Source organism: Gasterosteus aculeatus, chromosome 15, assembly GCF_964276395.1.
Source record: "Gasterosteus aculeatus chromosome 15, fGasAcu3.hap1.1, whole genome shotgun sequence".
In the NCBI taxonomy this organism is placed as follows: Eukaryota; Metazoa; Chordata; class Actinopteri; order Perciformes; family Gasterosteidae; genus Gasterosteus; species Gasterosteus aculeatus.
Window position 1 is genome coordinate 7,103,969 of NC_135703.1, and position 13,261 is coordinate 7,117,229.

General features: G+C 45.0%; 1 protein-coding gene and 1 long non-coding RNA gene across 3 annotated transcripts; one reads left to right on the top strand and one right to left on the bottom strand.

Annotated features, from left to right (window-relative positions):
- Nucleotides 1-1,432: 1,432 nt before the first annotated feature.
- On the bottom strand, nt 1,433-5,012 carry LOC120832791 (uncharacterized). Its single transcript, XR_005714248.2, has 3 exons — nt 4,878-5,012; nt 3,875-3,967; nt 1,433-1,906 (listed from the first exon to the last, which is right to left on the bottom strand). It is a non-coding gene; the product is annotated as an uncharacterized LOC120832791 (long non-coding RNA).
- Nucleotides 1,805-12,929, top strand: disp2 (dispatched RND transporter family member 2). 2 transcript variants are annotated; one of them, XM_040199372.2, is made up of 10 exons: nt 1,805-2,079; nt 4,942-5,086; nt 5,281-5,555; nt 5,739-5,768; nt 5,871-5,994; nt 6,460-6,575; nt 7,236-7,351; nt 8,044-8,144; nt 8,342-8,500; nt 8,668-12,929. In XM_040199372.2, the coding sequence occupies exons 1-10, from the start codon at nt 1,985-1,987 to the stop codon at nt 11,986-11,988; spliced, it is 4,482 nt and encodes a 1,493-aa protein (XP_040055306.2). In that variant the 5' UTR covers nt 1,805-1,984; the 3' UTR covers nt 11,989-12,929. The 2 variants fall into 2 exon arrangements, with proteins under 2 accessions (XP_040055306.2, XP_040055307.2); XM_040199373.2 differs by having other exon boundaries at nt 8,047-8,144.
- Nucleotides 12,930-13,261: the final 332 nt, after the last annotated feature.

Consider the following 13,261-nt stretch of genomic DNA (forward strand, 5'->3'; position numbering starts at 1 on the left):
GTGTGTGTGTGTGTGTGTGTGTGTGTGTGTGTGTGTGTGTGTGTGTGTGTGTGTGTAACACAGTCTGTGCCTCTCAGGATTTGAATGCATGTGTATTGTTTTTTTCTTTTCTTTTCTTGTTAGTGCATGTTGGTGGCTACTACACAGCGAGCAAGTTAATCAGTGCCTGAAGTCAACGAGGCATTAGCCACGTCAGCAGCAACACAGGCTCATGAGAAAACTCCACGGCATCCGCCAACGCGGCTATCCTTTTGTTTTAATCTCAGGGCAACGTTTCCCAAACATAAGCAAAAAAAAGAAACCTTGTGCATGGCAATTGTTAAGAAAGGGTTTAAGCTCATGGGTCCACTCAACGTCATCATTGGAACATGATGGATAAACCCCTCGCCAACACAGACTGACCAGCTGTGATTAATGGCCTCTCTTAAGGCAGCTCCCATTTACTTTTGTATGTTTGAATCAGTTTTGAGCATCATCGCTCAACGCGGCACTAACAGATATAAATGATTGCGAACAAAATATAGCTTTTCATTTAAAACCATGAAATAGGACTTTCTGCTCCGCTCCCTCAAAATCTGAGCACACCCTCCTCCTCTTGATCTTTGCTTTTCCTCCAATGAATCATTTCCCTTTTTCACAACGTGGCCCCTCAAACACAAGGGCCCAGTGCCATGATTCATATTTATAACCAAAGCCAGAACAGCAGCAGCCTCATTACCAGAAAGTCACTGTTTCTACTTCCTTTTTTGCTTTTCGGCTCTGGCTCCCTTTTCTCTTAATAAAAATAAACAGTCTTGTATCTTTTTTTCTTTTCTTCCCTCTTCACTTTTCTCTGCTCACTTTTCTGCATTGTGTAAACGGTGCATCAGTGCCTGCAGTTTACCTTGTTTCTTTTTTTAGGACACAGTAAAGCTACTTTTTGGTTACAACTAATCACACTATTCTTGTCTTTGTATTTCACTATTTGAGAGGGAAATGGAGGCGTATTCACAAGTATGGTATAAGTTAAGATATGATGATGAATCACAAGATATGGGCAAAATGTTCTTAATACGTTCGATTTGGTAATGCTTAACTCATCATGTAATAATGGGAACAGTTATACAATTGAAAGAAAAATAACTTCTTTTTTATATCCCTTTCCTGCTCAACTTTTATATTCGCTAATAATGCAGTGTAGTAATCCATTAATGAGGCAAGTAGCGTCCTCGCTGTCTAATAGGCCACCTGGTGTTAATCATTTTATCCAAAGTCTGCAGCTGGTGAAAAATGCATTTTGTTTTTTTGTAAAGATAAAAACAGTCTGTCTATTCACAAGGGATTTTCCCAACCTGGCAACCCAAACATCGTCCTTTTCTTAAGGCGTATTTTCTGATTAATAAAGGACGTTATTCATCATTAACAACAAGCTACAAATTGTACACGGTGCAAACACGGTATGAGGCCTTTTATTTGTCTTAATAGGAAACCAAGTATTCTTCTTATGGGTGGTAATACGTGGCAGGGGACAATAGTCCGGATTCGACTAATCAGCTCTGACACGACGTTCAGTACAATGGCGATGAGTCGCTGCGGGTCCCAACGAAGCGTTGCTTTTAATTGAACACAGCCTCCCTCTCTGTGCACCTTCTCAACGCACTCGCTTAAAACTGCATATGTAGCTGCAAGTCTGAACCAATTAAGCCGACACTGTGCGTGATTCGGCGCTCCAGCACCGCGGCCGGTTGGACAGCGACGCGGCGCCGGCCTCAGCATCACCGCGCCTCCGACCAATCAGGGCGAGGCTCGGGGGCAGATTAACCCAAACAGCCCCGGTGCTGCTCCGTAGTACCCAGCCTCAGAAACAAGCTCCCGGTCCTCGTGGAGTCCCTCCGCAGCAGACGGAGACTGCTTGCTTGGCGCGATTCTAAATAGGATGAAATTCATGGGATAAAAGCCTTGCATTTGTTTGTTTTTAATTAGTTGTTTAAAGCGCCGACAGGAGATGGAGGCTCGCTCGATGAGAGGAGAAAGCACGGACGCGATAGTGATGGATGATTCTCCTACGGATGAAAGGGGAATCCAGGAGCCTCGCCAGAGGTGGGTTGCCTTTTCTTGTCCGTGCATTTATCAGGTGCTTCCCTTAGAAAGATAAATGGCATTGCCAATTGTAGACGTGGATGTGATGTTTTAACCCTCCCGTGGCCGATGTGAGTATCGTTCATCCAGCTGAGTTCATGCTGTCGACAATAGGATTATGATATGATTACTGCTGACACATTTTAACATGGCATCATTCATTCCTGATTATTTGTACTGCTGATGAAGCCAAGGCTTGGCCATGCTGGACAAATATCATTACTTAATCCATGTTCTCACAACGTGTGTTAGCACCATGTTAAGCAAGAGCTACTACTTCCAGTTATAGTTTATCACCATGTCATAAAAAAAGGTAATGCTGTTATTGCTGGCCTTTGACATGCAATCTATGCAGTCCCACCCGCACGTTAACTGGACAATTGCAAGATCAGTTCAGCGTCAACAACCTCCTGTTGGATCTATTTAGGCTACTGTATAAAAATATATATATGACAAAATCTGGAAGGCAAGGGGCTACGAAGAGGAAAGTGTGGCAGGGAACAGCTGAGGCCTGCCACCATTCACATCAGAAAACCCACCACAATTGTGTCTTCTCCCGATTTGACGGCAGACCCTCAAGTCTTTGTCCTCTCAATAACGCAGAAGCTCTCTTTTTTTAGGAGTCTGCTCCCTGAATGCAGCTTTTGTGCTTTTTCCTCTCATGTGTCTATTTGATTGGCATTTTAGGGGATGTTTGAGGACGTGACATTGACTGACATCCAGAGATGGATGTACCGTTTGAAGGAAGAGCGACAGAGACCTAATGGCACATGGCAGCAAGAGCTGGCAGTCTTTAGCCAGTTGTGGATATTTTTGTCTTTTTAATGCCTTAACGCTTTCCTCTATCCCTACTATTATTATATGTTAGCTTAGTGCACATTCGAACAACCGAATCAGTCTAACTTTGTTTGCAAGGGATTACAATTATTCTTAAGAAGAATTTACCAAAATATAAATGCACGTGTATCGAAGCACACATTTGTCTTACTTGTACTTTGTTTTTTGCTTTACAAATTTACATTTTACAAACTGAAATAGGAGATTACACATGACTTAGCGTTATCCGACTATTGACTAACTACAGCTGCAAAAGGCCACTTACACAATATAATGTAATTGTGTAATTCCTCCACTACTGCATTTATTTAGCAGCTAAAACCAATGCAGTCATTCTGACATCAGGGAAAATGAGTGTCTTTTTTTATTGCGACTACAGAGTGCAGCTCTGTGACACCATCCTGAATATATTTTAGTATTCATTTTTTGAAATATAAATATTAGCACACGTTTCTCCCCTCATTTGTTACGATGTCGACCATCTCCTTGAAGAACCATCATGGGATTAAATACGGAGCGGCTGTTAGTCACATGTTACACACCACTAATAATTTAACATCTATTTTACGTGCAGTTGTGGATTGATGGAGATAATGCCAAAGTGTTACAATGTTGAATTGATTTCCATATAGTCTTTATGAGTGTATTTACTCACCCCAGCTACTAAATAGGTTAAAGAAGATTACAAACATTTGCTATGTGCCGAAGGTTGTTGAGAACAACGTGGCCTATTTATTAGTTAGAACATTTGAAAAAAATCAATTATTACAAAGACAAAACAGAGAGATTCGGGTCCTTGATGAGCTCCACTACCTCTGCTACTGTATACCAACAAACCGAGAGAACACACCGGATCTGTGCACCAAATGATGGGATGCAAATGAAACAGTGTGATCTCTTTTAGGCTCTGTTGACTTACTCTGTCGCCATGGTGACAAGGCAGGAAGTGTGGCTGGATCCAGTCTACTGTGGAAAATCCAGCATATGGTAGAAGACACAGACCTCACGGCCCCTTCAGAGACAACCAGAGCATTATTTAGTAAAGTTTGTTTACATATGTATGATACAATGAGCATCCAGGAATTCTTAAAAATCTAAATTGTGGATGTATGAGGAATTAAACTAAATGATCCTTTCTGACTGGAAGTCAAGACTGTGATCATATCTACACCCCCCCCCCCCCCCCCACACCTTAAGTTTAAAGCAACCTCTTTAATTTTCTTTTAATTTGGGATAAAGTTGTTTCATATTTCTATGTTTGGTTGTCTAAGTATGGAAATACCCGTTGAATTAAATTCACTCAAAACCTCAAATCCTCAAATCTTGTGAAAAATATCTGGGGGTCACCAAAGTCACCGGGATTCATCTGCACATTGTTATCAATCTACTTAATGGTTCCGTTTCAATATGGACCAAAGCGATGGGCCAACCAGTACGTCCACATCTGGAGCCAGCTGCTCGTGTGGCTGAAAATAGATCATTTTCAGCGGTATTATTTTAAGCATGAGAAAGGGATACGTTGAAACTGTACAACATAATTCACTCCGGGGCTCTCCTGATTGCTGCCATTACCCATAATTCCTCACTCACTCATGTCTATCTTTGACAGGTGCTTCTCTCATTATGGGGTCTGTGAGATGATGTTAAAAGAGGATTTCACTCTGCCTTCTACTTTGCTCAAGGCCTCCTTTCTTCTTTAATTGGGTCTCCTTACTTCCAGCGCTGCCTTACCCAGAAGCCCATTTGCTTACCTCATTAACTCAGCTGAATGCGCTCAACTCTCCATTGAACCTGAGATGTCGATCAATGAAATAGCTGCAATGCGTTTTAAAAACATCTCCTTCTGCTTAGTTTCACTGACTCAACTTTTGCATCTTCATTTTTTGTTCATCCTTCTTCTCCTGGAGCCATATTTTACCTACCTTCTCTTTTTCGCGCCCTCTCACCCGTCTTTTGCTCCTCCTGTCCGTCTTTTCCCGTCCTCAGCGAGATCCCGGCCGTGTGTCTGTGCCCTCCTGACAGCGAGTGTTCAGCCGAGGCCCAGTTGACAGTCATCCGGTCTGCAGGGGAGCTTTGTGACAGCTGCAGCAGCCTGGACAGACCCTCTTCCTCCTGCCAACTTTATCACCAAGTATGCCCGGGCGCTGACTGTACTGTGTGCTTGTTTAGGGTAGAAATTCAGGGACTCTTTAAGACAGAATTGGTAGGAATAGATCCAGGATTTGGGCGGCAGTGGTCATAATCACTCAAATGACATGAACGATAAACACAATTTCTGTATCATATATTCGGCATCTGTATTTTCTATCTTCCTTCCTTCATCAGGTCCCCCGGGGTCCTCAAGTTGGGGCCTACAATTCGCCAAATCCCCGAAAATGTCCCAACCGCTGCCATTTCGGTCCAATCAAACCACACGCCTGCCGCGACCGCCCTTCAAACACAGCAGGTCCTCACGGCGAAGGAGGAGATGTGACGGTGGAACACGCTCGTCGTTCTGCCCATCAGACGACTCGTCACGGCGCGGTGAGATGTCATTGGCTGCGTGGGTCAAACGAGAGCAGGACTCAGAAACCGACGCAGAGGCATGTGGTGACAGTAAGGTGTGTTCCAGTGACTGTACTGCATTTAGGGAAATGTGCTTGGGTTCAGGCCAAGAGTCAGATCAGATGATTATTGCCCCCGAGAGGCTCGTTAGCTCAGCTTTCAGCACACGGATTAAGCGGAAAGAACATTGTGTGTAGAAACGTTTTCAAATAATTAGAACGTTTCTCAACTGTTAACAGGGACAGAGGAGTCTACTGCATCCTGAGAAAGTAAGTACTCAAACTGATTTTCCCTTTAACAAAATTAAAATGGTTTATAATTATTATTATTTACCCAGTGTCATGTCTTTTTTGGGGTTTTCTTTTCGTCAGTTATTCCCAGGTGATAGTGGACTACCCGTTGGCAGTGTTGGTGAGTTGTGCCGTGCTGCTGCTGGGATGTTCGCTAGCTGGACTCCTCATTGGTCCACTGCCCGACTTCTCTGACCCGCTGCTGGTGACTATCAAAGATACACACACACACACACACACACACACACACACACACAGACAAAAGCACAGTGTCTAAAACTCGCAGTCCACATGGTGCAGCACATGTACAGTACATCTACAGTCGATCCTCTGTAAAGTCTACACACAAACCTCCCTTACCCCCTTAGCAAGATGTCAGCCTGATCTATTTAACATAAATTAATCAAAACAACGAAAAAATACATATGAATGAGATATGATGGATTCATGAGTGTGGGCCTTTTTTCAGATAACATCAAACACTCATTTACCAAACAAGTTAATTGAGATAACATTAAAGGGTGCTTATGATGCTGATTTATTCAGTAAGCTTCTGCACTGTTTTTAGCTTTGATGTGCTTGTGTGTGTGTGTGTGTGTGTGTGTGTGTGTGTGTGTGTGTGTGTGTGTGTGTGTGTGTGTGTGTGTGTGTGTGTGTGTTCTTTTTTCAGGGCTTCAAGCCACGAGGAACACACATCGGAGTTCGTCAGTCAAGCTTGTCTGAGCTGCAGGAGAACACTGGGCCGGGCAGAGAACTGTCTCGTTTACCTCCGCAGCTCAGTAGAAGGTCAGCAGAGGGATTCATGGGCGTGCACGAGAGCATGCGTTCCAATGACTGAACCACATTTACAAATCTGTGTCGCCATGCTGTGTGCACGGGGTCGGGTACTCTGAAACAGGAACATTTTGTCTGAGGCTTATGTCCACCACAGCTTACACATGTAACTGTTCTTGGCTTTAAGAATATGAGTATGATCTTTTTTTTTAACACTATTGACGTAAGAACATAGAACATTAATCAATCAATCAATCAACTTTTATTTCACACTCAAGATTCAGCACAAAACAGCAAACAATGCAATAATAAATGCAGGCAAGGTCACAAGCAGAGTACATAGACCTACAAAGGCCTAATGAACAGACAACTATCTACTACATTAAAGTATGTAAAGCTAAGATTTTAAACAAATAAAAAATAATGAAGCTAATAGCTGTAAGATTAGGGACATATGGGAGATATTTCACACACAACTAAACATGATATTGATTTATGTTTTCCAGGTAGCCGTAAACACAGCTTCAAATGAATGTTGCTCCACTCTGTCAGTATGTGAAAATGCGTTCCAGTTGGGTTATTAATTCAGGCTTAAAATCATTCCATTGTGAGACAACATAACGAGTATAACTGCGGTTGAAAAAGGGGCACATGTGTGTCATTCTGCGCTAGTTTCGAGGGTGCTGTCAGCGGGGACGGCAGTGGCGCCCATGAGGCCCCCAGGCTTCGCATCAAGAGGATGCTGGCCAGAGACTCGTCTCCAGACACGTTCCTCTGCGATGCTCCAGGTGAGTCCGTCCTGATTGGTTGCTCAAGCTCTTCATTCACTGATGATGAACTAATGCCTCATATTTAAAGTGACAATAAGAACGCAGAATCCTAACCGTAGACTTCTGAGAATTTGCAAAAGTCAGGAAGGTTTTGTTGCACTAATGGCTCCGGCATCCTCAACAGAGCAAGAAAATAATAGTAAAACAATGGAAATGGAATGAGTGCTTATTCACCATTTGAGTAACTCATACATGCAAATCCTGTGTGCTGAAGGCAAAGCCTTTCAGCTTGTTGGGGAATAATTAGCACTCCAGGCAAACTAATGGAAACAGTAAAAACAACAGTTACAGCTTATTGGTTAAATGAAAAGTAACGGAAAACTACGGAGATGCCAAGAAGACTTGAATAACTGTTCTAATGCATTTCATTTTCCAGGTTATCTGAGATTTTTCTCTCTGGCTGTATTTTTGGAATAGTGTGCTGGCACATCAAAGACCATATTTTGGTCCGCCTTGTAAATATACAGAAAGCTCCCCAAATGGATTCGTCAGCAGTTCCGAGCATTGAGCCTCATTTTAATTAAAAACAGGCACAAATGTGTTTCTCGCCCAGTTTGACAGTGGTTTAACTATTCTCTCAATTCAAACAAAGTGATGCTGTCCACAGCTGTCCATCTCCTGTATGTTGAAGCCATCTGTCTCTCTCCAAGCAGGCGAGCGCTTGGCTCAACTGGTGTTTCGATCGGAAAACTCAGCCAGTCTCTGGAGTCTGAAGGCCATTCACGCCATGTGTGAGATGGAGCAATCCAGGGTTCGCTCCCTTCTACTCAGTCCCTCACTTTTGCTTTTTTCGTCACGTCTTCAATCATCTCCCTTTAATATCTTTAAATGCTGACAGAAACTAAAAGAAACTTTATGTCCATTTCCCTGTCTGAAATTAAGTCATTTCTTTGTGAGTTTGTTTCAAATGGGCATGTGTTCAAAAGATCTTTCACTGGTCTCACGCAGATTCGCTCGCAGGCTCAGTTCCAGGACTTGTGCCAGCAGCATGTGAGGGGGGGGGCCGACGGAACGGCCAGAGGCGGCTGTTGTCCAAGCTGGTCTTTGGGGAATTACTTGGCTGTCCTCACCAACGCCTCCTGCTGCCTCAGTCTCACCTCACACCAGGTTCTGTAGCTTCCTCCTCCCATTACGAATGTACCAGACAACAAGTGTGACAATTGAGTGTGAGAATGATCTTCTTATCCAACTTTCCTGCAGTAAACTAACTCTGGATTGCGTTGACTATGTTTTAATGTCTGATGCTTGTTTTTTCTTCTATTTCTCCCCCTTAGGTGTCCGAGTCTTTGAACCTTCTCCGGAAATGTGGACCCTACTATCACAAGGGACATCTGGTGGAGGCCTGCGTTGAGAGACCCGAACTTGGCGTCTGTTCCTCTGTCCCGTCCTGCTGCAAAGAGTCTCGTGTGGTGTTCCAAATCCTCCACTTCCTGGTTGATAAAGACTTCCTCAGCCCGCAGACCGTTGAATACCAGATCCCGACGCTGAAGTACAGCCTTCTGTTCTTGCCCGTCGACAAAGGCGAACACATGATGGAGATGTACATGAACACGCTTGAGGGTCGGGAACTGAGGTACAACAACACCACCATCACTGGCATGGACTTCGGCATCAAGCAGAGGCTTTTCAAGTATTACCTGGCAAAAGATGCGATCTACCCCGTGCTAGCGGTTGCCTCTCTTCTGTTCACCATGGCTCTTTATCTCCACTCCCTTTTCATGGTAGCATTATCTTTGATAGCGATCACAGGCTCCCTCCTGACCTCCTATTTCTTCTATAAAGTAGCATTTGGCCTGACATTCTTCCCGCTGGTTAACCTCTCAGCAGCTCTTATTATCTTGGGAAGTTGCTCTAATCAGCTATTCATCTTCGCCGATTTCTGGAATCTGCAGCTATCGCAGAATCCGTCCGCCTCCCTCGAGAAGAGGGTAAACAGAGCTTTGCAGGAAGTTGGGTATTTAATTTTAGCGTCGGGGTTGACCTCCAGCGCAGCATTTTTCTCTGGTTATCTCAGCAGCATCACAGTGATCCGATGTTTCTCTGTTTATTTGGGAACTTCCTCCTTTATCAGCTCCATCATGGCGTTAGTTTGGCTGCCGTGCGCCTTCATTCTGCGCGAGCGCCACACAGAAGCGTCCTCTGCGTCCGTAGCCGCGCAGGGATGGAAACCATGCTGCTCGAAGAACGCCGGGGGCTTCTGGGATACCAGCGTGCGCAAGAGATGCCTCTTCGCTCTCGGGCAGAAGCTGAGAGAATTAAAGAGAGGTCTCAGCGACACTTCCAATTTGTTGTTTCTGAAAATCCTGCCCTGTGGAGTGGTGAAGTTTAGGTACATCTGGGTGTGCTGGTTTGCAGTGCTGGCTGCCGGGGGCACGTACATGTCCTGCATTGACCCAGGCATGAAGCTGCCCACCTTAAACAGCAGGGTGGCCCAGCTTTTCCGCTCCAATCACCCGTTTGAAAGGTATGACGCAGAGTATCGTCACATGTTCATGTTTGAGAGGCAGAGGAATGGCGAAGACAAAGCCGTTGAGTTAAGGCTCGTTTGGGGTGTAAAACCAACTGATAACGGGGATCACTTTAACCCCAAGAGCAATGGCTCTTTAATTTTTGACCTGGACTTTAACATGAGCCGGCCGGACGCCCAGGTTTGGTTGAGGGATTTATGTGGGCGGGTTCAGAACCAAAGCTTTTACTCTCCTCCGTCACCTGAGGATAGAGACGTTACGACAGACAATATCTGCCTCGTGGAGCAGCTAACGCGGTGGGTGTCTGTCAGACGCTGCTCAGAGAATAATGACTCCCTCCATTTTTGCTGTAACGACATCCCTTTCCCCTACCCTGCTGCCGTTTTCGAGAAGTGCCTCACTATGATGCTGGTGGAGAGGTATGCCGAGGGCCATCTGGCCCACAGCGGAGGCCTGTACTTCCAGCCAGATGGCAGGGTTGCTGCCCTGGTGTTGTCATTCAAAACCACATACCTCTACAGCTTTAACTTTAGCCGAACCAGCCTCTTCTACAGAGAAATCCTGTCATGGTTTGACAGGGAAATGTCGGGCGCGCCCAACGGGCTGGAGAACGGCTGGTTCATCAGTCACCTGTCTCTTTTTGACCTGCAACAAGCTTTGAGCTCAGAGACTCTGGTGATAGCTGGCTTCTCAATAGCTCTCACGTTCGCTTCGCTTTTCTTCACCACCTGGAGTATTCTGCTGAGCATATATGGGACCGTAGCTGTGGGAGGGAGTGTTTTTGTCACTATCAGCCTCCTTGTCCTTCTTGAATGGCAGCTGAGTGGCATCGAGGCTCTGTTCATATCAGCAGCAGCAGGGCTGTCTGTTGACTTTGTTGCCAACTACTGCATTTCCTACAGCATGGCTCCTCATTCAGACAAAATTGGCAAAGTAGCGCACTCCACTAAAAGAATGGGATGTCCTGTAGCAATAGTTTCTGGTGCCTTTTTCTCAATGGGGATCATCATGTTGCCCGCCACGGTCTTGCCTTTCCGAAAACTTGGGATTTTTCTCTTTTTGGTGAAATGTGTAGCATGCGGATTCGCAACCTTCTTTTTCCAGTCCCTGTGCTGCTTTTTTGGACCCCAGAAAAACTGCGGCAAGATCTTGCTGCCATGTTTCTCAGATCACGACGACGGCATGCTGTCCTCTTGCACGGCAGCCGAGCCCGGTTCCTCGTCAGCTAACGGCGCCTTCGGCAGATCTAGAGTGAGGAGGAGTTACGACAAAGAAGCAGGTGGCTTTCTCTACCCTGACCACCAATGTCAGCAGAGACAGAAACAGACTGGAGCAGGGGGAGGCGAGGGCGGAGGGCCTGAGCAATACGAGCTGCAGCCACTGGCCTATCGACTGAGCGACAGCTTTGAAAACAGCACATGCACCAGTAAGCTGTCCAACCGGCCGTCTGTGCTCTCCGATGAGATCGATTACTGTGGGAGGGAAGCGGGCAGGAGGAGCGTAGACGGGGACAGTCAGGAGATGTGCAGTCGTCAACACGAGAGCTGCCAACCGCCTCCAGCCCTTCAGACTTCGTCTCCGTACAGAGCAAACACCCTGCGGCCCGAAGACGTAGGCAAGGACAAGCAGCGGTGTAGAACATGCAGAGCTCAGTCGGGTGGGGTAAAGCACTGGAGCAGTACTACGTTCTCCTCATCGTCCAGCATGGAGGACACCATCATCAGCCACACACTGGAGACCATTGACCAGCCATCACAAAGCAAAGACGAACAAACCACAGAGGACAGCCTATATCAGCACCACCACTCTGATAAAGGCCACCTCGGCTCCCTGTCTCGGAGCTCGTGCGAGGGTCCGGAGGACTCTAGTGAAACGTGCCTCAGTGACAGTGAGCCAGGGACTTCTAGCACGCGGCAAAGTGAAGGCGGGGAAGAGGTTCAGTTAAGACCGGGGCATCTGAACGGGAAGAGAGAAACGCTTCGTCTCTCACTGAAAGAAACGGTTTATGAGACTTGCAATAAGGGCCGCACCAGTCAGAGTGAGGGAGTTGTGATCTTACCCAACAGCAAGCCAGACCTGCCTGACGTTTGGATAAAGAGAGACGGGCAACGGGAGGACACATGTTGAGCAAAGATGGAGCAATCTTTACAAACAGAATACTACACTACGACACATGCAAACTACAAAAGGAGCATACTACGTTGCTTTTGCTTTTTACATAAAGGAAAGATAAGCCACCCAAATGTAACGTGTGACAGCATGTTTGTCTGATGTTGCTGCCAGGGTCGTTACAGATCATGAGGGTCTCCTCGGCAAAAGGTCTAATCAAAGCATGACTTGCAGAAAGCCATATTTTCAGACAGATGACGAGAGACAAAACTTCCTTAGCATACAATATATATATATATATATATATATATATATATATATATATATATATAATCAAGACCTGTACCTGCTGTTTACTTTGTGCCTGAAACTCTTTTTTTTGGCATCTTCACAGACACGTGACAGAATCCAGTGTCTCCATGCTGGACCTCAAAGAGCTATATTCATTCATGGACAGAATAATATTCCATGAATGTGAGATGAACAGAGAGAGTCAGTAGCAAAGGATCACTTAACTAAAGTCAGTTGGTTTTGCACTTGTGGCAATCATGTGTACAGTATGTCCCCTGTGAACATGGAGTAGTTTGCATTTTGTATTTTATTGTCAAATTATGAGTCGTGCTGTTTGTTCAAGTGCCGGTGCCAAATACATTTAATGTTTACTTAGTGTAGTGCAGATATTACACTATATGTGGGATAATCTAAGATGTGTACAGCCCACCGAACAGCTGAGTGGTCACAATGGATGTTATGTTATGTTTATGCGCAAATTACATTATGACTTGAACAGCACGTTTCAAATGTCTTTCAACATGTTGTTTCTAATGTTCAAACTACTGAAACTATTTTGTTCAAAGGGTGTGCCCTTTAAAAAAGATTTTTAAAAAGATTTATCTATGGTCCTTCATAAGTATTTAAAAGGAGGTATTAAAGAAGCAGTGGTGGTGATTTGGCACAAAGAGGAGGTTTTTGTCTGATTTTCAAGCTGTCTCTATGTTAGAAGTGTTTTCCTCTGACATCATGACTGTATAATCACAATTACACATCCAGCATTCATTTCAAATCCCTTGGCAAGAAAACAACCCATCTCAGAGATCGTTAAATTATTCTTGGGCTTTCAATTAACAGACTGAAGGTTGAAGGTTTGGGATTTGGGGGCATCTGGTGACGAGGTTGCAGATTTCAAAAAACTAAAAGTTCCCTAGTGTGCCAGGCTTGTAGGCACTACAGAAGCAGGTGAGAAAACACAAAATGCCATATTAAACCACAAAGACAACCTACATGTTATGTA